The 23,690-nt window shown below is 41.4% G+C and overlaps 1 protein-coding gene across 5 annotated transcripts; it reads left to right on the forward strand.

Moving 5' to 3' along the window:
• Positions 1–272: 272 nt before the first annotated feature.
• On the forward strand, positions 273–20,500 carry LOC147126738 (kinesin-like protein KIF21A). Of its 5 annotated transcripts, none has more exons than XM_086022337.1 (37): positions 273–647; positions 5,339–5,561; positions 6,966–7,148; positions 7,554–7,703; positions 8,629–8,760; positions 8,831–8,995; positions 9,726–9,841; positions 9,914–10,109; positions 10,553–10,742; positions 10,907–10,970; positions 11,054–11,257; positions 11,472–11,513; positions 12,535–12,583; positions 12,734–12,833; positions 12,897–13,085; positions 13,901–14,100; positions 14,208–14,315; positions 14,469–14,537; positions 15,149–15,294; positions 15,360–15,504; positions 15,590–15,787; positions 15,874–15,975; positions 16,448–16,613; positions 16,778–16,798; positions 17,198–17,255; positions 17,495–17,549; positions 17,623–17,801; positions 17,872–17,991; positions 18,157–18,189; positions 18,381–18,517; positions 18,577–18,661; positions 18,920–19,009; positions 19,092–19,250; positions 19,339–19,456; positions 19,537–19,707; positions 19,878–20,074; positions 20,399–20,500. In XM_086022337.1, the coding sequence occupies exons 1-37, from the start codon at positions 604–606 to the stop codon at positions 20,454–20,456; spliced, it is 4,662 nt and encodes a 1,553-aa protein (XP_085878463.1). In that variant the 5' UTR covers positions 273–603; the 3' UTR covers positions 20,457–20,500. The 5 variants fall into 5 exon arrangements, with proteins under 5 accessions (XP_085878463.1, XP_085878461.1, XP_085878464.1 ...); XM_086022335.1 differs by having other exon boundaries at positions 274–647; positions 19,875–20,074; XM_086022338.1 differs by lacking the exon at positions 16,778–16,798 and having other exon boundaries at positions 274–647; positions 19,875–20,074.
• The last annotated feature ends 3,190 nt before the right edge of the window (positions 20,501–23,690 follow it).

Here is a 23,690-nt window from a genome sequence, read left to right on the forward strand (position 1 = left end):
CAATAATTTTGGTGGGCCAATCACCAACGTCACCCAAAGTGAGTGTAGCCTCTGCAGTCAAAATGGCTATATATAGGATATTTCAAACCGGATTTATTCCTATTTTTGCCAATCGGATTTTACATATTTGGTCTCATTTGAAAGTTTGCAAAGTGTAGAGTATGAAACAGGTGAACGCCTTTTTTTGTGCCTTTGGCAGCCCATCAACATCCCTGACGTCATCGACTGTAGTCAACTTCAGCGTCGTAAAGGGGGATGGCGTTGCTGACGTCACAGTCTTTCTCCACTCCCTCCCCCTCCTCCCTCCCTCCCACTCGCACGCCGAGTGGATCTCTTCCACGCTGATTTCACAGCACCCGGCGAGCAGTGCACGCAGGCTGAGATGAAGCCTCACAATGGAAGGCCATCCTCTCCTTCATGATCCGTAAAAACTCCCCAAGTGGACTACTTGTTTGTTGCAGTGTGTACAAATGGAGCCTCCACGGAGACGCGATGGGGGAGGAGGAGGAGGGGGAGGACGGCGCTCCCTCGTCTTCTAAGAGGATAAAGGGGGAAAGGGGGCTATTTTTAACCGGACTCTTGTAAACTCTTCCCCGGGGCACAATGAGCGGCGGGCCGGATGAGAGCTCGGTGCGTGTGGCGCTTAGGTAAGGATGCTTCTTGCTCGCACCTGCAAAAACACAAACCCCAAAATCTAACCATGCAATCGTTTACAACTATGCATCCTTCAAGCACTGCATGCACAAAATATAATATTTGCATGAGTTGCACTGGTTTTATGCCTACTGTGGATTTCAACATGGAGATGTGCCTTCAGGCTATAGGGAGTGTCTGCAGGTTGCTTTTAAAGCAACACAACAACAACAAAAAAAGCAAGTGATAGACACTAACAATAGTGTCAACGAATGCATGGCAGCCATGTTGATGAGTCACGTGACCCTGGTTGATTGAACCTCCATGCATGGTGTACCTCAAGGTGGGACCAGGTCAAGATTTGTATTATTGTTATTTGGGGTAATTTCCTTTTAGTTAAATTTCTGAAGTTACCATAAGAATGCAACAAATAAATCATAACAAGGACACTGCTCCTAAAACAAAATTAGATACTGTTCATGCACACACATGAAGACTGCTGACTTCACTGTGCCTTCGTGCTGGGACATCAAGCGGCTGCTTTGAACATAATACATCTCAATGTTGACCTTCTAATAGTGCGTCGAGGTGTGACAACACGTGGAAGCCTCTCCCCACCTTAATAGTTTAGTTAGGCGTATACGTGTGTGTGCTGCCAATCAGCACCTGCTTCAACCTGCAAGGGCTAATCTTTCACCCCCCAAAAATACAAATAATCATACATAAGGCATTGAAGGCAGGCAACTAGAGATAATGCGTCGCTGTTGTTACATAACGGCCTGCGGGTTGTTTGCTCACCTCCATAGGGAAAAAGAAGCAGCACAAGAAGAAAGTAGACAATCCTTCCAGAGGCCAGTTAAAAGTTGCGCCTTGCCGACCTTTTTCATAATTGATCCCGTGGCGGGCGGGGTCAAATGTCCTCTGTTGCAAAATTCAAAATGTATCGCGTTTCCACAGGAGTACGACACGCTAGAATGGCTAATGGATAGTATCGATATATAGACGGATAGAATTATTTATATATACATATGTGTATATATATATATTAGGGCTGTCAAAATTAAAGCATTAACTATGGAGATTAATTAAAATTTTATAACGCATTAAAGAAATTAACTCAGTTAACTCAGTTTGTGGCAGTTGACCTCTGCTCACTTTGCAGACACGCTTAGAGGAGAGTCACTATCGCCAAGGCGGACTGTTGCGTAGTTTTACTTTAAAAAGTTGCTCGACGGCTCATTGGAGAAATCCAAAATAATTTGCACACTTTGCAAAGCCAAATTCAAATATGTTAGTTGTACGTCTTTGGTGTATCGTTCAAAAGTTATATTTTCCAGGAAAAGAATCATATTCAAAGATCGACGAAAGCTATTAGAACAGTCTTTGAATCAAAATATTCTTGTATTTTTTTTCCACATTTAATTCCACGATTTTACTCAAGTTAACATCGGTTCCAAACTTCGTGGAAAAATACGATTAATCGCGATCAATGATGGAAAATTTTGCGATTAATTAGTTTAAAAAATTGTAATTGCTTGACAGCACTTTTTTAGCCTTTATTTTCTGAGCATCACACTGGCTCTTCTGTTATCCCTAATGAATATTCATGAGGCAAACCGAGCGAACTGAAGCGAAGCAGGCTGCTCGCCATCTGCCAGCTGCCGTCATGTGATCGTGCAGATCACAATAATCATCATCATTTTTCTATTTATTTTTTTGGCACTTCCTCTCCACTGACCTTTTTGATAGAAGGATAACAATGACAAAGCTGAGTCAGCATCATGCTTCCTTCCTTTCATCCTTTCCATTGGCAATATTCCGCTAAAGCAATGGTGTCATTATATAACGGCAACATTGCGGTGGACTTAAAGGCACAAGAGTTTTATTTTTTTTTTAATGTCGTGAAGCGTTTCTGACCTTGCTGATAATCTGATTGGCTGCGTCATGATGACACACACTATGTGACTTCACCTCTGCAGCTAAGAGAATTGATCAGCACTCATTTCCAGAAGGATGTTGTCATTGTTGTCCCTCTGGTTTACCGACAGCTCCTCGTTTCTGTTAAAATGAAGACTTTTGGTGGCTTTTTGTCTGCCGGGCATTCGTTTTTGTTGAGCGTCGGAGAGGAGTGTCCTGTTTCTGAGGCAGTCACTGTAATCGCAATAATGAGCCTGAGTGCTTGACTCTCATGGATTGTTGCACAGGGGGAGCCAGACAAAGCCTGTGTATGTGTACACGTTTGTTCAAAAAACACATGGGAAGAAAAATAATCGCATATTAAATAGCAATTAAAAAAAATTGCAGCTAGATTAGTTTTCAAAATCGTTCAGCCTTAATCCTAGTGCTGTCAAATTGAGTTTGTTCCTTGTAGTTACACTCAAGAATTCACAGTGGGAAGTAAAAGTATCCCTTTAATCCTCTCCGCATGAGGATTTAAGCGTTTTTTTTTTTTTTTTTTCATCCTTTCAGTTTAGTGAAACTGTCAGATGAATGTATTCGGCAGCTTTCACATGATGTCTTTTATTCACTTTTTTTTTGCTTGCCCATAGTACATTTTGTATCAAATGTGACTTGTCTCAGAGTGCGTGCGAGGGCCAGGGTGCAGCAGTGTTGGATTTCCGAGGAAAAAACATTGGACAAGGAGCCTGTGTGTGTCCTAGAAGGCGGATTAGTGTTTGAAGGGCAGCCCTCGTTCAGTCTGGGGAAGGAAAGAAAAAACAACCGTTTTTGGTTGAACCATCATGAAAAAGTTTGTTCACCAGTTATCCAGAAATTGATTAGCTAGCAGATTAGCTAGTTTGACAGAGCCAGTATGATGTTTCATTAAATTTTGACATATGGTATATGACTGCATGATTAACCCACCTTTCTATCAACCAACAAATTACCATATTTCCCAGACTATAGGCCGCTACTTTTTTGTCTAGGTTATGAACCTATCTTGAGGTTTATAGACCGGTGCGGTCTGTGGATTTTTATTCCACCGCTAGAGGCGCTCTAACCGGAATTACAGTACAATTCAATACAATACAATCGCCATTAACAGGATGTAACTGCAGGTGGAGGAGTTCAACAGGCGAGGGCGCTATTGCGCTAGGTTATTGCATTAGGTGGTAGTAGAAGAATAAAAGGTGGCTATTGACAATCTTGATTGGCAGCCGGAAGTGAAATGACGATAAGTAGCTGTTTATTTTCTCTTGATTCTGTTCCGTTTTAATCAGCAAAGTTACTGCCGTGTTAAAAGGCACTGTTTGGAAAGAATCTGTTCAGGTACATACATGTTCATTTACAGTTGAAAATCGTTCTGTAAATGTAGTAAATATCTCATTTTTTAACATAGAAGAAGACGACTTTATGGGTTTCAGTGAAGATGGCTAAAGTGACTTGTGATTTCAAACACAGGAGCAATGAAGACAAATAAATACTGTTTCTTTTCTCTTCGTTCCGCTCTGTTTTAATCTAAAGTTGCTGCCAAGTTAATAGGCACTGTTAGGAAAGAATCTATTCATTGTACATACATGTACATTTACAGTTCAAAATCGTTCTTTAAATGCAGTAAATATCGAATTTTTTAACATAGAAAGGTGCGGTTTATTTAAAGGTGCAGTTTATAATATGTTTTTTTCATTCATTTTCTAAAAATAGAGTGGGTGTGGTTAATAGTCCGGAAAATACGGTATATGTAAATGACATATATTTTATTCAAATAGCTTAATGCTAAAGGAGCACACCATAGACATGCTAGCAAATAGCATCGTGTCATGGTGTAATATCCCTTTTAGCAACCGATATTTGAACACAAATGCTGGCCACAGGCATGTACTCTTTATCCTCTGCGAAGAACAGTACTATGGCTTAATGATGGGAAAAAAAATATTAGACCACCCATTTGTTTGGACAAATATAATGATGACAACAAAAGGCCCACACACCAGAAGGAGCACAATTTAAGATAAACCCTAACACAATTTATTCCCCCTAATATTGTGATTGCTGTTTAATATCCCTTTTTTTTTTTAATTATTGCCCTCCTATGGTACTAACCATGCTAGCACTGCCCCTTCACGCTGTTTGCCTGCTGCCTCAATGAATGGGAGGGTCTTTTCAAGGCAAAACAACTCCTGTGTGTCCATGGACACAAGCGCGTCTATGCAAAGTGCTCCCATACTCAAACACACATTATGTCAGATACAAAGCTTTTCCCATAACACTGTGGAAATATTACTCATCAAGAACTTCACTCTCTCTTTAGGTGGCTTCAGTAGTGAGAGGCAAAGGAAATGATGTCATAACACGGCATTTATTTAAGAAGGAGCAAACACAGAGATTCTTAATGAAATCCAGGGCGGGTTCTGTTTACTTATGAACAGCGAGTGGACTGTGAGGTGTGCGCTGGCTCCGATACTCAAGGACAGTACACACTTGCTCTGAAAAGAGCCATGTTTTATAGTCTTCTATTCTGTTTTTTTATGGCCTTTGGTGAATTCTTCACCTTTTCAAGTTGCAAAGAAAGAATGAAGGTCAACTGGATGTGACTGTTCCCCCCCCCCCCTTACAATACACTTACTAGACAACTCAGAATTAACATAATAGGAATGAGAAATTTTAATATACTGTAATATAATGTAGTACATGTATTCTAGTTCTGCGTTCCTATAAATACAGTCATAGTATAAAGCTCATGAGATTTGTCTCCTCCCAACAGGATTCGTCCTCAGTTAGCCCGAGAGAAGATCGAGGGCTGCCACATTTGTACGTACGTGATGCCCGGGGAGCCGCAGGTGGTCCTGGGCAAGGACAAGGCCTTCACGTACGACTTTGTCTTCGACATGGACACCCAGCAGGACGCCATCTACGGCCACTGCACCGAGAGTCTCATCGATGGCTGCTTCGAGGGCTACAACGCGACCATATTCGCCTACGGCCAGGTGGGTTCCACTCATACAGTAGAATAATGAACACTTTTTTTTAAATTAATGCTTCTTAAAAATGTTTATTTGTGACAGCTTGTGTTTTGGCATTTAAATGGGAGATTTACAGGAGTCTAATTTCATGCAACTTTACAGTAATCTTATTTTAACCTGTGCATTTTTTGAGGGATTTACGGTAATTTTATATTAACCTGCACAACTTTTGTAGTCTTTACGATTGTCCTTGTCCGAGTTTTTTTTTTTTTTTTTTAATAGCTGCAACTTTTAAGGGATTTCCAAGTATCTTTTTTTAACCTGTGTAATTTTTCAAGGATTTACGGTTATTGTATTTTAACATATACAATATATTTTTTAAATGCAATTCACAAAAAAAATATTTGAACATGCAAATCTTTTTGGTAATTTACGGTAGTTTTTTTTTTACGTGTGCACAAAATTTGACAGATTTAAAGTACTTTTATTTTAATCTGTGCAATTTGTAAGGGATTTTGCAGTGTTATAATAACCTGTGCATTGTTTTAATTTTTCTTTAATTAGCCTTATTTTAACATGCACAACTTTTGACGGATTTACATTAATCCTTTTTTCAACCTGTGCAATTTTTGAAGTCAGCTTTATTTTTTACCTGTGCAACTTTTGAGGAATTTATCGTAATCTTATTTGAACTTTTTTACCCTATTTAAACACTACATTTGTACACAGACGTGTGTGTGTATTCTCCAAAGAAAGTATGCACTGTGATCATTTGAAAGCCTAAGTAAGGTGGTTTTGACATCTTTTGTTGGCAGTGGATGCTTTTTAAACCCCCCACCCCCAAAATGCCTCAACTCTCCTTTTTCTTAATTCCCGTTGTTGCCACTTGCCCCACTGCACGCCTTTTATTGTTCCCGCTTCTGCTGAATCCCCGTCCAATAGCCTTTCATACACAAGACAAATGATCCGTTCACACAGGTGCGGTCTGAACAATGACACACACACACACACACACACTGCTGTCAGTGTGTCTTTCAGGGGATCCAGCAGGGAGTAGCCCCCTTGTTGCATTCCATTTAAATCACCATGATGACCACCCCATCCCCACTCATCCCCTATACACTCCTTCCTAGCCACTAATTCCTTGTTTTTATTTAAGGGCGACATATTGTGCTTTTTTTTTTCACAATTTAACACAGCTCCCAGGTCTTGATAACATGTCCGTGGCATGTTTTTGTCAAAACACGACGGAATTTGCTAGGCTAACACAAGTACGGAGTCCATTATCATGATGACCATGGGCGACGTCGGGGTAATATGGTTAGGCAAGCGGGTTTTACTTAAGAGAGTAGAGCCCAAACCTCTTTCACTCTTGGAGGCAGCGGTTCAGAGTGTTTCAGTGAAATATGTACTTTGCCCTCTCCGAAGACCGGATCGGGGAAGACATACACCATGGGAACCGGCTTTGACGTCAACATCGGCGACGACGAGCTGGGTATCATTCCCAGGGCCGTCAACCACCTGTTCCGAGGCATCGAGGAGCGGCGGCAGGCCGCCACCGAGCAGGGAAAACCCGTCCCTGAGTTCAAGATCAACGCCCAGTTCCTGGAGGTACCAAAAAACACGGAAAACACACAGAAATGATCATACCAGCTCATGATTTCATGCTTTCATTGTCGACTCCTTCTGGTATGTGCACTTTGGCCACCAGGGGGCAGTATCATGCATGCATAAGTATACACACAAAGACCCATTGTGACAAATGGCTCAATTTATGACTTGTTTTTGGCGTAGGATAAAGAATATATGCCCGTGAGTTATTTCGAGTCAACTCGGAGTCGTTAAAGGAGCTTCCCTGCACCATAAAACTGTCATTAGCGCCGTCTCCATGTTCAACTTGCTTTATTTACGAGCTCTAAAAAGCGGCTTGAACAGCTGCCAGGGGAAGCAGCTGAAGGTGAAAGATGAGGGATGACAGGAAGCGCTTTGGGACTAACGTTTGAATTGACGTTGCAGCTGTACAACGAGGAGGTGGTGGACCTGTTTGACGCCACGCGGGACGTGGAGGCCAGGAGGCAGAAGTCCAGCGTGCGCATCCACGAGGACGCCAGCGGAGGCATCTACACGGTCGGCGTCACCACGCGCAGCGTCAACTCTGCAGCCGAGGTCAGCAAGACGCAGCTCAGCATTGATGGGCCGAGATTATGAATTTATTTAACTGATGAGACAGATTATTCATCGATGAGATTAGTTGCCAAAAAGATATAAATACAATTGGGATTGTAAAATAATTTATTTTAGCAATGCAATTGCAATAAATTACTTTTTAATTTGTTTTTTAATTGAATTAAAAAAAAAAATTAGAATTATTTCTTGGACAGATGTTCCAGGTTATTCACGGGTAAGAAAAAACCCCATGTATTTTATTGATAAAATAATAGATACTTAATTTTTAAAATAAAATGTTTTGTATCATTTATAATTCATTTAATTCTAATTCATAAAACCTTGTTACAAGTTTATGGAAAATTATTGATTTGACTTATTATTGTATTTATAAATGATTTAAAATTGATAGAATAATAAATCAAGCAATACTTTATTTACATTTTTTTAATGAAGGGATTAATATATTAACAATAATTTAATAAAATGAAAAGGATTGTTGACGTCAGTGTTGTTGATAATAAATACATAATAATAAATAAGTCAATCAATAATGAGAATTTCTTTTAAGAGTTAATCAAGACAATTAAAAAGTAAAAAAAAAGTCAAGTTGAGTGAAGGTGTATATTTCTACATGTGTATATATAATATATATACATGCATATACAAACTGTTAATTTTTTGTAATTAAATTGTTTGTACATAAATAACTAAGGAATTAACCCATTATTTAATGAGAAGTAAATTAAAAAAACAAAAAACATTTTAATTAACCAACTTTCAATAACAAGAACAAGTACGTTACAATGTGCCGTGAAAGAACTGAGGAGGCCATATGTTCACTAGAGGGCCGATTTGCACGGAATTCTTCTTTAATTGCTTGATTCTGTTCGAATTTCAAGTTAAATGATGACTTCTGCGCTAGATGATCCAGTGTCTGAAGCTGGGCGCTTTGTCCAGGACCACGGCCAGCACTCAGATGAACGTGCAGAGTTCGCGCTCGCACGCCATCTTCACCATCCACCTGTGCCAAGTTCGGATGTGCTCACCCGACAATGTAAGCGCAGCTGCGGCACTTCGCGTTACGGCTTTGCCCGCCGATGAACTTTTTCTTCTCAATCCTCCAGGATAATGCGACAGACAACCGCCTGGCGGGGAACTCTGACATCGACGAGTTTGAGACTCTGTCGGCCAAGTTCCACTTCGTGGACCTGGCCGGTTCTGAGAGGCTCAAAAGAACCGGAGCCACGGGAGACCGGGCCAAAGAAGGCATCTCCATTAACTGTGGACTGGTAAGAGAGAGTGTCTTTAGACATTTGATTTTTAACACTCTTATGAAATGAAAGAATTCTAAACACGGCGATTTCTGATTAATATTGCGTTTACGGAGTATGAGGAATCCAGGCGTTTTTAGGTAGCTTAGGGGGCAGCCATTTTGTCACTTTTGTCGCCTAATGATGACATCAAAAATGCTCAGGGCTCAGATGACGACCAATCATGGCTGAGTTTCAGAAAACAGGTGAGTCGTGATTGGTCGTCGTCTGAGCCCTGAGTTGTTGTGATGTCATTTTCTGTTGACAGAAGCGACAAAATGGCCGCTCCCTGAGCTAGCTAAAAACCTGTGCATTTTGCTGCTTAACTTATATTCCACAAATGCTGTATTTCAACTAGTGGGCCTGCATACTATAGAACATATTCTGAAAAAAATATGACTTCCACTTTAATTTTGAATGTATTGGTAGAATGTAGGTCAAATGCAAAAAATAAAATAAAGTCAATACCCCGTAGCATTATGGGGAAAAAAATGTTTTTAGCCTTTAGCGTATTTGCAAATATGTTGTATTAATTTTATTTAATTTTTTTTTTTTTTTTATATATGTATTTTTAAATATTGGGTGAACATCAAAAATATATAGCATATATGTCAAGTTTTCTCCAGTTTGAGCAAAATGTTCCATGTATATGTTAATGCATTCATTCCTAATATGACTCAATGTCTATTTATATTTGTCTCTGCCTTAGCTTGCCCTGGGCAACGTGATTAGCGCCCTTGGCGACAGGAGTAAGCGCTCCACACACGTGCCTTACCGAGACTCCAAACTCACCCGTCTGCTGCAGGATTCACTTGGTGGGAACAGGTTTGTCCGAAATTTACAGCGCTTCCCTCCCGTAACATCCGACCCATGATATCGTTGTTCCGCCTTCTCCAGTCAAACGGTGATGATCGCGTGCATCAGCCCGTCCGACCGCGACTTCATGGAGACCCTGAACACTCTGAAGTACGCCAACCGGGCGCGCAATATCAAAAATAAGGTCATGGTGAACCAGGATCGAGCTAGTCAGCAGATTAGCGCATTGAGGACGGAGATGGCGCGCCTGCAGATGGAGCTGATGGAGTACAAAACGGTGAGAAATAATCGCACATTAAATCGGAATATTCGTTTAGCCCTGGTTACAATCGGTACTGAGGATGTGAGTATTCACGGTAATTGGGGATGTAACGATTAATCGAAAATCTATTTTAAATCGATTCGGTCTGATTAATCAATTAATCGATTCGATTAATCGCACTTTAAAAAAAAAATCATCTAGAAAATGATGTCTTGAAACGTATTTTCATTCCAGATGCATTGCACATTTTGAATGTGTAGTTCAAATTATGCGCTTGCACCAAACATCATTGCGTATTGCGTTTGTGGATGGCTGCAGACTAGAGCCACACTAGTGCAACAGAGACAAGCATGGTAGCAATTTTTAAAAAATTGAATCGAATCGAAAATCGTTAACTGAAAATCGAATCGGGGCTCGCGTGAATCGTTACATCCCTAACTGCAATCCTTCTCATTCAGGGTAAGCGCATGGTGGGCGAGGATGGCATGGAGGGCATCAACGACTTAGTCCACGAGAACGCCATGCTGCAGACGGACAACAACAACCTGAGGGTGAGGGTGAAGGCCATGCAGGAGACCATCGACGCCCAGCGAGCCAGACTCACTCAAATCCTCAGCGATAGAGCCAACCAGACGCTGGCCAAAGCAGGTGGGATCTATTGGGAAATTAGTACATTGAAAATAATAATAATAATTGAATTCTGTGTTTTATTGAATTTCTAATCTTTTTTTCATTGAAATGCCAAAAATTGATGAAGCTTGCAGTTAGCTCACTGTATTTCTCAATAGCTCGTCATTATTATTTGCTTTCAGGTGAAGGCAACGAGGAAATCGGCAACATGATCCACAACTACATCAAGGAAATTGAGGAGCTCAGGTACCCGCTAACCGAAATTCACCTCGCAATCAACCATCTTCAAAGAACGCGGTGCGAAAAAAATCACTTCTCCCCGCCGACAGAGCTAAACTTCTGGAGAGCGAGGCCCTCAACGAGAACCTCCGGAAGAGCCTGTCGCGCGCCTCCACTCGCTCCTCGCTGTACGCCGGCCCCGCCTCCTTCTCTCCGGCCCTCTTCGCGCCCGAGAAAGAAGCCAGTGACGTCATCGAGATGGCCAAGAAAGACCTGGAGAAGCTCAAGAGGAAGGAGAAGAAGAAGAAAAAGAGGTATCCATTTAGTTGAGTGGGTTACCATAGCAACAGGTCATCTGGCGAGGGAAACGTTCCCCTGAACATCTTACTATCATTTTTTTTTCCTTTTTACGCTATTATTGGCCATCTCCACATCTGTTTTTGCCACGCCGCTGGTTCTCACTCTTTCTCTCTCTTCCTCAAATTTCTCTCACTTAAATCCTCATCCTCACGCCCCTCTCCTCCGAAGATTGAGGCAGTGCCACCAGGACGGTCGCCAACAGGACGCCAGGTTCGCTCCATCCCAGTCAGAGATCGGGGGGGGGACAAATACCTGAACCTCCTTTCAATTACAGGCCCCAGCATTGAAAACTTGCAGATGTAGTATTGTTAATTCTGCCTTTGAAAAGATAAGATCGCTCAATTTTGATTGGCCCTTATTGTAACATACCTAATTAAGGGGAAGTCAACCCAAGAATTTTCTTTACAATAATATGTTCTATCCGCCTCCACTAGTGTAATTACGGCATTCTGATTTAATGTTGTGTTTGTGGAATACGAGTTAAGCAGCAAAATCCCGCCCATCTCAGGCGGCGGCCATTTTGTCTCTTCACGGCTCACTTGTTTTCTGAAGCTGAGCCGTGATTGGTTGTTACCTGAGCAACTGTGATGTCATTTTTAGTCGACAGCAAGTGACAAAATGGCCGCCCCCCTGAGATGGACAAAAACAGGTGGATTTTATTGCGTAACTCATATTCCACAAACACAATATCAACGAGAATGCCGTGTTTACACTAGTGGGGCTGCATATAACATATTATTATAAAGAAAAAAAAATGTGTTGACTTCCTTTTTAAATAGTGTATTCACAAAACGTCCTTAATTAACTATTGAATATTTTGATTAGATATGAATAGATATTTTTATATTAACTTTACATGGCAGAAAATAATGGGCGAAGTGTGCAATTTTCAATCAAAAAAACTCAGAATAATTGAAATGAAGGATTTCAGTGGATTTTCCCCTTTTCACCAATGCACTACCGCTAATCTCCGATTTTTCCCGCACAGGTGGCTTTGCGCTCCTGGAAGGGCAAATCCTGTGTCTAATCCCTCTTTCATCACTTTTAGTGTGTGGCAAACCCTGTGAAATGAGTGATTGTCACACAGAAAATCAACAAGCCATGATATGTGTTGCTGATCCGCTCCTGATTGACGTGTGTAGTACCATGTGCATGGACCCGTTTTACCTTCCTTGCGTGTCAAAACAATCCAGCACCCGTTAACTCGAAATAATATTGCGTTCTTGTCCAGTGTTAAGGAAGAAGCGCCGGACAATGATCAGGAACGAGAAGCAGAGCTGGTACGTTTGAACGATAGATGTTTTCTTACATCAGAGTGCATTTTGAACTTTTTGAAAATCTGTACACAAAAGAATTGAATCAGTACTTCGACCCGTATTTTTTTTTTAAGTACAAATAGTGAGTGCTGCATTTTGGTTGTATGCTACAAGGAGGGCAGTGACCACGAGGAAGCTGACGACGAAGAGGACTCGGACACGGCGGGAGAGGAGACGTCCGAGGAGTCCGACGCGGAGGAGCTGGATGACAAAGGTAAAGAAAAAGACCTACTAAATGAGAAGAAGCGGGGTCTGACGAGCGGATGTTGGGGCGCAGAGGACGTCCAAGCCGACCTGGCCAACATCACGTGCGAGATCGCCATCAAGCAGAAGCTGATCGACGAGCTGGAGAACAGCCAGCGGCGCCTCCACACGCTCAAGCAGCAGTACGAGCACAAGCTGGTCATGCTGCAGAACAAAATTCGAGACACGCAGCAGGAGAGGGACAAAGTGCTGCACAACATGGGTGAGAGAAAAAAAAATAGAGCAGAGTTGTCAAACGTTATGAATTTTATGTTGTTTTTATATCATACTTACACTAATTTTTATTATGTCAGTTTCTTTGTTTTTGTCATTCGAGATATCAAATCATCTTTTATTGCAAAGCCACACCCCTAATATATATGTCTAAATGTCGATATAAATACTAGGGCTGTCAAAATTAAAGTATTAACTATGGAGATTAATTTAAATTTGATAAGGCACCCCAAAAAATTAACTCAGTTAACTCAGTTTTATATACTTCCTGTAGCAGCTGACCTCTGCTCACTGTGCAGCCAAATTTAGAGGAGAGTCACTGTCGCAAAGACAGACCTTTAGGTAGTTTTACTTTAAAAAGTTACTTGACAGCTCATTGGAGAAATCCGAAATAATTTGCACACTTTGCACAGCCAAATTCAAATAGCATATTAGTTGGACGTCTTTGGTCTATCGTTCAACTGTTGTGTTTTACAAGAAAATAATCGTATTCAAGGATCAAAGAAAGCATTAAACAGTCTTTGAATTGAACTATACTTTTATTTTTTTCCACATTACTTCTAAGATTTTACTCAATATCGGTTCCAAGCTTTGTAAAAAACTGTAGTTGAAAAATGCGATTAATCGCGATCAATTATGGAAAAATTTGCGATTAATTATTTTTTTTAAATTGAATCGTTTGACAGCACTAATAAATATACACACACAGTTTCCCTGAGTCTGGTTGTCCATCATTTTCTGCTAGTTTTGAGCAGAAGTCAAAGAAAGAGTGTTTTTATTTTTTCTTGAACTTGCTCCACCCAGGTTCGGTGGAGTCGTGCACGGAAGAGAAGGCCAAGAGGATCAAGGCCGAGTACGAGCGGAAGCTGAGCTCCATGAACAAGGAGCTGCAGAAGCTCCAGTCGGCCCAGAAGGAGCACGCGCGCCTGCTCAGGAACCAGTCGCAGTACGAGAAGCAGCTCAAGAAACTGCAACTCGATGTCACCGAGATGAAGAAGACAAAGGTTAAAAAAATATTGTTATTAATGATGCCTTCTTGTGAATTGAATTTATTGGAGCAATCCTAAGAAGGCACCAATGGATGTGGTTGAAATTTGTGATTGTCCACTAGGTGGCACTAATGCGTCAGATGAAGGAGCAACAGGAGCGCAACCGAGCCACAGAGTGCAAGAGGAACAGGGAGATTGCGTCTTTGAAGAAAGACCAGCGCAGAGCTGAGGTGCAGGATTCATCTTATCACACAAATAATTTGAATGCTAACCCATATAGTCACGCACATTTGTAATTTGTTTCAGTGTCTTTCATATTCGATTATCTGATACATAAAATCGGAGGTCCTTTCCCTTGATTGGATGTTTCTTTTTCTTGGCAGCATCAAGTGAAACAGCTTGAGGCACAGAAGAGACAGCAGGAGTTAATCCTTCGTAGGAAGAACGAAGAGGTGAGAACATACTTCCCTGAGGATTTTTTATTTTTTTTAAATTGTATTTTTCACAGAGTTATATTATTTCTAGGGCTGTCAAATGATTAAAATTTTTTAACTACTTAATCGCAAAATTTTCCATAATTAATCGGATTTTTTCAACTACAATTTTTTACAAAGCTTAGAACTGATATTTTGAGTAAAGCTTTTTCTGTAAAATACAATTGTTGAACGATACACCAAAGAGATACAACTAATATGGTATTTGAATTTGCAAAGTGTGCAAATAATTTTGGATTTCTCCAATGAGCCAACGAGCAACTTTTTTTTTCAGTAAAACTACATAAAAGTCCATCTTTGCGACAGTGACTCTCTTCTAAGAATGGCTACAAAGTTGAATAGAGGTCAGCTGCCACAGGAAATAAATTAAAACTGAGATAACTGAGTTAAAAAAAATTGTACGCGTTATAAAATTAAAGTTAATCTCCATAGTTAACTCGTTTCATTTGCCAGCTTGTCATTGTTAATGAGAAATGGTTCTCACCTGGCCTACCAGGTTAAATAAAGGCTAAATAAAAAATATATGTTATTGGCATTCATGTATGAGACCTATGTTTTCTGAACTGCAGGTGACTGCTCTGAGGCGTCAGGTGAGGCCAGTGTCCGGCAAAGCGAGCAGGAAAGTCACCTTACCCGAACCCCTCTCGGCGCCGGCCCATCCGAGCGCTCCGGGAAGGCCGTACTCGTCGGGGACATTAACGTCCAACGGCGCCAGGTGCAGCATCTCAACTCTGTTTGTTGGTATTCAAAGATCTCGAAAGAAACAATCTTTGCCGTCAGGAGTTCGCCAGCGCGGATAGGAAGCGGCTACCTCAGCCGGACCGCCAGAGCCAAATGGCAGTCGTTGGAGCGGCGCGTCAGTGACATCATCATGCAGCGGATGACCATCTCCAACATGGAAACGGATATGACTCGACTCATGAAGGTCGGACTTTTCAGCTTTTGTGATTCGAAAATTGCATTCTACTGCATTGATGATTACAATTGAAATTTTCCATATACCGCTCCAGCAAAGGGAGGAGCTAACCAAGCGGAGGGAACGAGTGTCCAGGAAGAAATCCAAGATGGTGGCGGAGGCGTCCCCGGACGCCGAGCGTTCGCTAACCTCCTTGAACGAGGAGCTGGAATCTCTGGGCGCTAACATCGACTACATTAACGACAGCATCGCGGACTGCCAGGCTAACATCATGCAGATGGAGGAGGCCAAGGTGAATAAAACGAAGACACAACGGTTCACTGTTTGTAAACAAACATTTTCACGAGCATTCCTGCTCCAATTGTTTTTGGGTCACAGGAAGAAGGAGACAAAGTGGACGTGACGGCGGTGGTCAGCTCGTGTAATTTATCAGAGGCTCGCTTCCTTTTGGACCATTTCATGACGATGGCCATCAATAAGGTGTCACTGACTTTTTGTCCTGTTATAAATGTGTATAGTGTAACTGTAGTAGAACCCATTAGCATAAATTTGAGTCATAAAGATTCTGGTAGCATGAGACATCAATAGTTTGGAGCAATTGAAAAGGCTCATTTTAGATTAGTCTTGAATCAAATATACCCAATAACATTATTGATCCAAAGCTCCTGGGACATCGATAGATCTGTCTGTGGTCTGATGAGCCAAGATTTTTCATTCCAAAGTGAGGGGAGGGGAGTCAGGTCTATATGTCCTGGAATTTAATTTACACTAAAAGTTTGAGGATTCAAGATTCAGGGAGCACAAGGCATTCATAGATTGGACTTGGAAAAATTTAGTAAAAGGTATTGTGGTCTGATGAGTCCAGGGCATTGGATACCACATATGGAAGTTTGTGTAGTTGGTCAGGTCTGTGGAAAAAATGTGCGATCGCCTGTTTCCTGTCAACTTGCAGGGCCTACAGGCAGCTCAGAAGGACTCGCAGTTGAAGGTGATGGAGGGCCGGCTGAAGCAGACGGAGATCAACAGCGCCACGCAGAACCAACTGCTGTTCCACATGCTGAAGGAGAAAGCCGAGATCAACCCCGAGCTGGACGCCCTGCTGGGGAGCGCCCTTCAAGGTCGCCACCTTTTTACTCGTGTTTACATGCTTGCACCCTTTGCGGTGTGACGCATTGTGTCTGATTTCACTTCTGCTTATAGAATGAAGTGTAAGCCTTCCTCGTCATCGGGGTTTGAATTTGATTTCTTTTTGTCTTCTCTGGTGTTTTTGTGTGAACTCAAGAGTTAGGTTACCTGTCACCAGGTGAGTAATAGATGTGCTTTGAGAGCTGTACTCTTCAAGATTTCAAATATGGAAATGAGCTGCAAGAAATCTTCAAGTGTGTTTGCATTTCCAAGCCCAGTGGCCTTAATAGTTGTTTGTTTCCCGATGTGTCTCCACCAGCTCATTACATGATCTCATCTCTGTGTCTTTATCTTAGTTTTTACCCTACTGTGTTGTGGACCCGCTGTAGCATTTATTCCACTCTAAGAAACCAACTGAATAAACCTCCTATATACTGCCAGACATTTTCAGACCCTCTTTTACCCTAACGTTTGAAAAAAATATAAATAAGTTCCTGGGATTGAATGGCTGGACTGTGAAAAGACATATTAAAAACGTTTTGGCAGTGAATGAGTTAATGTTTTTCTCCCTTTGTAGAGAATGGGGACGAGAGCAGCAGCGATGAGTCTAGCCCCAGCCCGGCTTCAGAGGGCAGGTAATATGACAACTTTGGAATTATGGTTTTAGATGTGACATTTGAATCTAATGGTTGGTAAACTGAAACAACATTGAAACCTGCTTACAGATTTGGTGGCAAAATTTGGTACAAAACGTTAAAAACTGGTCCTAATAATTATCAGTTCTCAAATGTTAAGATCAAGGTATGAGTGTTTTTACATATCTTATTTGCGACAATTTGTTTGCATTGTGCTCACTTTTTGCATATTGTTTCAGCACACTGCCGTCAGATCTGATGAAGTTATGTGGCGACTCCCGTCCGAGAAACAAGGTACCGTACCACACGCGATCATGCGAAATGTCATTCGCATTTAGTTTCGGATGAATTACTGTCGATTCTTCAGGCTCGCAGGAGGACCGCCACCCAGATGGAGCTTCTCTACGCCACCACGGGCGATCCGCCCTTCGACTCGCCCACCGGGGACTTCTCGGGTCCTTTGCTTCCCCTCACCGAGCACCAGGACGGGCCAGCGGATCCAGGCCGCGAATCCCCGTCTTCTCTCTCGGCTCGCCCCGCCGGCGCGTAAGCATTGACAATAAACTCCTGTCAAAACATCCGTTCAGTTCCCTCTAACACTTTTGATTTCCGATAGCTTCCGATCGAGGTCACCGTCAAGCACCGCTGAGAGGAAGCAGTTTGAGCGCTCGCCTCTTACCCGCAGGAAAATGCAAGAAAAGGCAACAGCTACGCGTGCAAATGACGCCAAAACACTGTAAGAAGTGTTTATGCTCAAGCCATAGCCATATCTAATATAAAAGTTGTGCTTTATCGCTTTCTTGTAGCACACGTAGGTAATTACAATCCTTTCTAGGTTGGGGTCAATTTACCTCTGTGCTTTCATTTTCTACAATGGTTTTGCTTTGTTTTTATTTTTCAGATTGGATGAGTCACCTGTAATCGACGGCCACAGGTACTCACCTTTGTTTGGTATCCTTCATTTTTTCTCATCACAGTGAAAACTGAAACAGTCAAAATCTGCATTTTGAAACAGTTACCCTCCAGTGGAATAAAAATAAGTTAGCCACTGTTAGTAGGCCTATTTATATATTTTTAAATCAAATTACCCAGTAGCTGTAACATATCTTTTTCTTGATATTCTAGAGGCATAATCAACCCCGTGGCAGCACCCAAGACGAGCCGGGCAGCCAAACTTCAATGTGTCCATGTCGCCGAGGGACATACGAAGGCCGTCCTCAGTGTGGACGTCACAGAAGATCTGCTTTTTACAGGATCCAAAGGTAAATATTGAAAATTCTGGAAGGCGCACCACCCTCCCTGATTGTGCATTTTCCCTCAGATCGAACGTGTAAGGTGTGGAATTTGGTGACCGGTCAAGAGATCATGTCTTTAGCGGATCATCCGAGCAGCGTCGTCTCAGTCAGGTATAAATCACTGTCATTGATATTCACTGCCAAAAACGTTTTTATGTCTTTTCACAGTCCAGCCATTCAATCCCAGGAATTTATTTACATTTTTTTAAACGTTGGGGTAAAAGAAGGTCTGCAAATGTCTGGCAGTTAATGAGTTAAATCTGTTCATTTCAGGGTTTTTTTTTTCTGATTTTGTATTTTAATGACAATTATTATAAGTCCATATCGGCTAACCCTTGTCTGTATTGATGTTCGTCTGTTATATTGCAGGTACACTTCCAGCCTTGCCTTTACGGTTTCTACTGCGTTCATCAAAGTGTGGGACATACGGGATTGTGCAAAATGTATACGCACGCTTACGTAAGTACGCATGAAGCTCTGTCCATCAATTTTGAAGATGTATGTCAAATATCTCCAATGATAATATTCTCGGTTGCTTTAGGGCTTCAGGTCAAGTTGGTACAGGCGACACTTGTTCTTCAGCTCGAAGTTTCTCCATGCCTCCAGGAGAGAGTCAGATCAACCAAATCGCCATCAATCCTGCCGGTTCCTTCCTGTATGCTGCCGCCGGGAATGCGGTACGCATGTGGGATCTCCGCAAGTAGGTTTTAAGCCTTTTTTTTTTTTTTATATCACAAATCATTTGGAAAAGGTATCTAATGCTAATAATAGACTTTTGCATGTGTTAGGTTTGCCTCCACAGGGAAGCTCACTGGCCATTTGGGAGCCATCACGTGTCTGACGGTCGATAAATTAGGCAACGGACAAGACCTGGTGCTCACCGGCTCCAAAGACCATCACATCAAAGTAGGGGAGACACTCAAAAAGCTGGCACGATATTCAGACTCGGGTTCGAATCAAGCAAATTGCGGGTTTATGTCTGCCAGATGTTCGAAGTGACAGAAGGAGCTCAGGGGAGCATCAGCTCCTGCCACACGTTGGAGCCCGCTCATCAGGAGAGCGTGGAGTCCCTGTCCTTGCACGGGGACTTTGTCTTCAGCGGCTCCAAAGACCACTACGTCAAAAAGTGGGACTTGGCCAGTAAGCGGCTGCTGCAGGTAAGATGCTACCGTTCAAGCATGAAGAAAATGACATTTGTAGCCCATGTTTACCCTGAATTAAAAAAAAAAAAGTTTTTGAAAAAAGGCCTAATATTACGATGAATTCATTTGGTTTTTTTTTTTAGAAAAAAACCTTATATAAAGTGCATGTGGGTCTTGTCTAGCAGTCAGTCAGTTCCCAGATGGATTGGGTTAGCGCTTTGGGCGTGGTGCCCGGCTCTTCGGCGCTGCTAGGGGGATGCAGAGGAGGGCTTCTGCGCCTGTGGCACGTTGACTCACTAGCGCCTCTCGGTGACATCCAAGGCCACGACAGCCCCATTAACGGCCTGGCTACCAACAGCAGTCATCTGTTCACCGCCTCTGAGTAAGTCACATCTTGCTACTTGTTCAGCAGTTGACTTGGAATTCCATAGGGACACAAAAGTGCTGAACAGCAAACCAAGTTATTTTGTGCACGTTTTCACAAAAATCTACTCGCTATGTCCTGCGTGTTATTCAGAAAACAAATCCTCATGTGCTTCAAACGAACTGTCGACGGTTCTTGTGGAATTATTTTTTTGTTGTTGTTTTTGTTTTTTTTGAGGGGACAATTCCTTGTGTGTAACATACTTGACCGATAAAAATTATTCTGATGCTGATTGTTGTTGACATATTCCGTCACTTATAGAAATGTTTGTTTTGCGTGCAGTGACCGCACAGTGAAGATTTGGGAAGCCAAAGGATCTCTGGAGGATGGAATCCATTGACAGCTCCAGAAAATGCCAGAATTAAAGTGATTTGGGACCATCAACTGATTTTGCTTCATTTGACTCATCTTAGTGTGATGCTTTGCTCGCTTGCACTGATTTTTTTTTTGTTTTTTTTTTGTACAAAATATTTCCAAATGCTGGAGAATTGACTGCTCGCTTCACCAGCAACACTTTTGGACTTTGTGTGTGCTTCTTTCTAGTCCTGACCGTGTGAATCCAAGGACCAAAATACTACTGAAGCTGCATTGTGCTCTTATTCTCCCGCTACAGTGGTAGCTGCAGCGCTTTTTGGTAATGTAAATGGTTTATTTTCTATTTTTCCTACTGTATATGTTGTTGGGCTGGACACTTTATTAGGTACAGTGGCCTAATCCAATGAGGTTTCTCTGTAGCTGACAGTTTCCATAAAGTACCTTTAGCCTTAACAGTTAATGTGTTAAAAAAAAATCTGTTATGTCCTCATGCATTGTGTTGTGCAATGTTACTTAGTATGATGAACGCATGTTTTTTCTCACCACCCCGTCTAGTCCTTGTTTTGGTAAGTTTGGGCATTTATCTTCCTGAAAATGTGAGTTGAATTGCCATTTTATGGATAAATGTTTTCAGGCAGAAAAACTGTGGTGAAATTATGGGTAGGTACTCAAGAAGATATGTCGTAATCTTAAAAAAAAAAAAAAAAAAAAGAAACATCTTCTATTTGCACATGACTGACATTGCTGAGGAGTTGTATTCCCAAGTTGTAATTTTTTACTATTTCCTCATTGAATCAGGTGGATGGAAATTACCCTTGTTTTTGTTTTTTTTGTAACATCTGAGTGTAAATGTCTTAAGTGTAAATATCTTTGTTGCTGTCTTCCTGCTGATTTTGAGGCTTCGGTGTGAGAATAAATTTTCAGGTACTGTACAGAAAAGGCTATTTAAAAAAAAAAAAAACGGTATTAATGCCATATGGCCACATGATGGCAGCAAAGCACATTGACAAGGCACACAACTGCTTTAAAAAATAATATTCAACTTCCATAAAAGGTCATGAAAAAAAGCTTTTGACAGTTTTGTTACTAATCCAACCACTGACACTTACTCAAGAGAAATGACAATTTTTTTATTGCCTGGTATTCAGATGATTCACATGACTTTATAGCTCATTCCTGCCATCCTGCCTGCAGCTTTATTTCATCCCTTGTTGACTTAGTATAACTAATGACTTAGTGTAACTAATATTCTGCCGGTTGATTTATTCCCAAGTAGGAAAAAAAAAGTGAGGTGTAGAAATAAAAGTAAGTCCCCTGCCTGAAGAAACAAATTAATGTGATGGCACGATCAATATTTGATGTTCTTGTGCTAAGAGCAGCAATGTGTTAATTGGCCCCCGTAGGAGCACTTTCTTGGCTGAACTTATCTCATCCATCTGTCCAATAACAACAACCCCCCTGAACAAAAGTAAATTAGTAGAATTTATGCAGAATTTCTTAATAGGATTTATTTATTAATTTATTTCAAGAAGAAATTGTGTAATTTTATTTACCCCCCAAATAAAATCCCTTGGTGCCATTTCTGCTGAGTCATGCTAGCTCACTTTTTCCCTCTTCATTGGGTTCAAAATGGACCACGCCGATGTTGGGTAGGTGCAATGGGTTGAGGAATTTTGGTCAAGATATTGATCGAACCAGGGGTAAAAACTACAGATATTAAGGAAAATGTAAAAGCGACAGAGAACTGGGATACCAGGTTAGCGGCTGCTAATTTGCTAAATTGAATCGATGAAGACTTTGACGTGCTGTGTCATCCTTTGGCAGATGAATATGCAGTTTACATTACAAGAATTGTCATTATGACAAGCAAGTATGACAACAAGCAAAAACAAATTCAAGGCGAGAAGCCTTGGCGCAGACGAGCAGGCAATGAAACGAGAAGACAAACATGAAATTAAGTGCCAGTTAAAAGATGCAAGCAGGAAAGGTTCAGACGGACTGGGTCAATATCCACCCTTCTCCGGCTTCCATCTCCCAACTGAGTGAATCCTGAGGCTAAAAATACTCGCGCCGCCGCTGCTGCTTTATGACCAGAACTGATGAGCCGTGATAGTGCGGCTTGCTCACTTAATGCGCTCACAGCGAACCGCGTTCCCCCCTCGGCGCATCATCACACTTTCGCGAAGATTATTGGAAGGAGGAATGTTTTGGATACGCCTGTTGAAAGGCTTTTTACCTGTGTAATGAGAGGATAGTTCCCCTTAAAGAAACGACATCTGTGCCTCATTGGCGGTATCAATTTGGGAATAAATGGCAGTGATGGGTGATACGGTTATGAACGAGGTGGATGAGAATGGGGCTGCTCACGGGATTTGCCCGGAGCAAACGTCTATATTCTCAATAACAGTGCAGGTCGATAATCGTGTGCAAGGTGGAATCCCAGAGTAAGTGGGTGCAGTAGTGGTTGTAATGGCTTTGACACAAGGTCAGAAGAAAAGTCTGGATACAGATAAAGTGAGGGGAAGGCATGTGATTTTTCCTCATCTAAATGTTCAGACTTCATGTTATGGGTCGTTCAAGAATTGGAGGACCATGTAAAGGACCAACACTTTTGAAAAACAGACCACTTAGGTAATGAACCATCATAGGCCTATAATTTGATGGCACACTTTTTTTTTAGTTTCACTTTCCTTTCCTCTGGTTCATGTATAGTGTGGTGCACAACACACCGTGAAATAGGGCAATTAATCGAAATTCAATTACGATTATTACACTCCACCATTGGCATAATCGTAAAAAATGATTATTAATGAATTATTCATATCCAGTGCACTATTTTTTTTACACCAGGAAATCATACTTTAATTTATACATTTGCACCTTTTTTAAAAATGTTATAGGTAATTTTATAGATTTTGTTTGCTCCAAAAGGATCTTACATAATTATGTTTCAAAGAAATGCATTTCTATTCATATTTTTTTAACATTTAAACAATTTCTTGTTTTGTACCAAAAATAAATGATCGTTTGAATAATCGTGATTTCAATCATCACCAAAATAATCGTCATTACGTTATTCATAAACGAGCAGCCCTAACGTGAAAAAACAGACTATTTATCTGATTCATCTAGCTGCATAATAGTACTTATTTTATTTTTTTCTTTTCACACATTTTGCTGCGTTTGGCACAACCCTGTTCAAGAAACTCAGACAGCTGAAAAACATTTTCAGACTACACATAAGGGCAACAGTTAACAT

Source organism: Filicampus tigris, chromosome 22 (genome assembly GCF_054856515.1).
Source record: "Filicampus tigris isolate MCC_2025a chromosome 22, RoL_Ftig_1.0, whole genome shotgun sequence".
Taxonomy (NCBI): domain Eukaryota; kingdom Metazoa; phylum Chordata; class Actinopteri; order Syngnathiformes; family Syngnathidae; genus Filicampus; species Filicampus tigris.

Excerpts from the sequence above, each read along its gene's own strand:
- LOC147126738 (XM_086022335.1), top strand. The coding sequence starts at position 604 with ATGAGCGGCGGGCCGGATGAGAGCTCGGTGCGTGTGGCGCTTAG. Across the intron at positions 15,788-15,873 it reads TGCAGATGGAGGAGGCCAAG|GAAGAAGGAGACAAAGTGGA; the intron begins GTGAATAAAACG and ends TTTGGGTCACAG. Across the intron at positions 17,550-17,622 it reads ACTCCCGTCCGAGAAACAAG|GCTCGCAGGAGGACCGCCAC; the intron begins GTACCGTACCAC and ends TCGATTCTTCAG.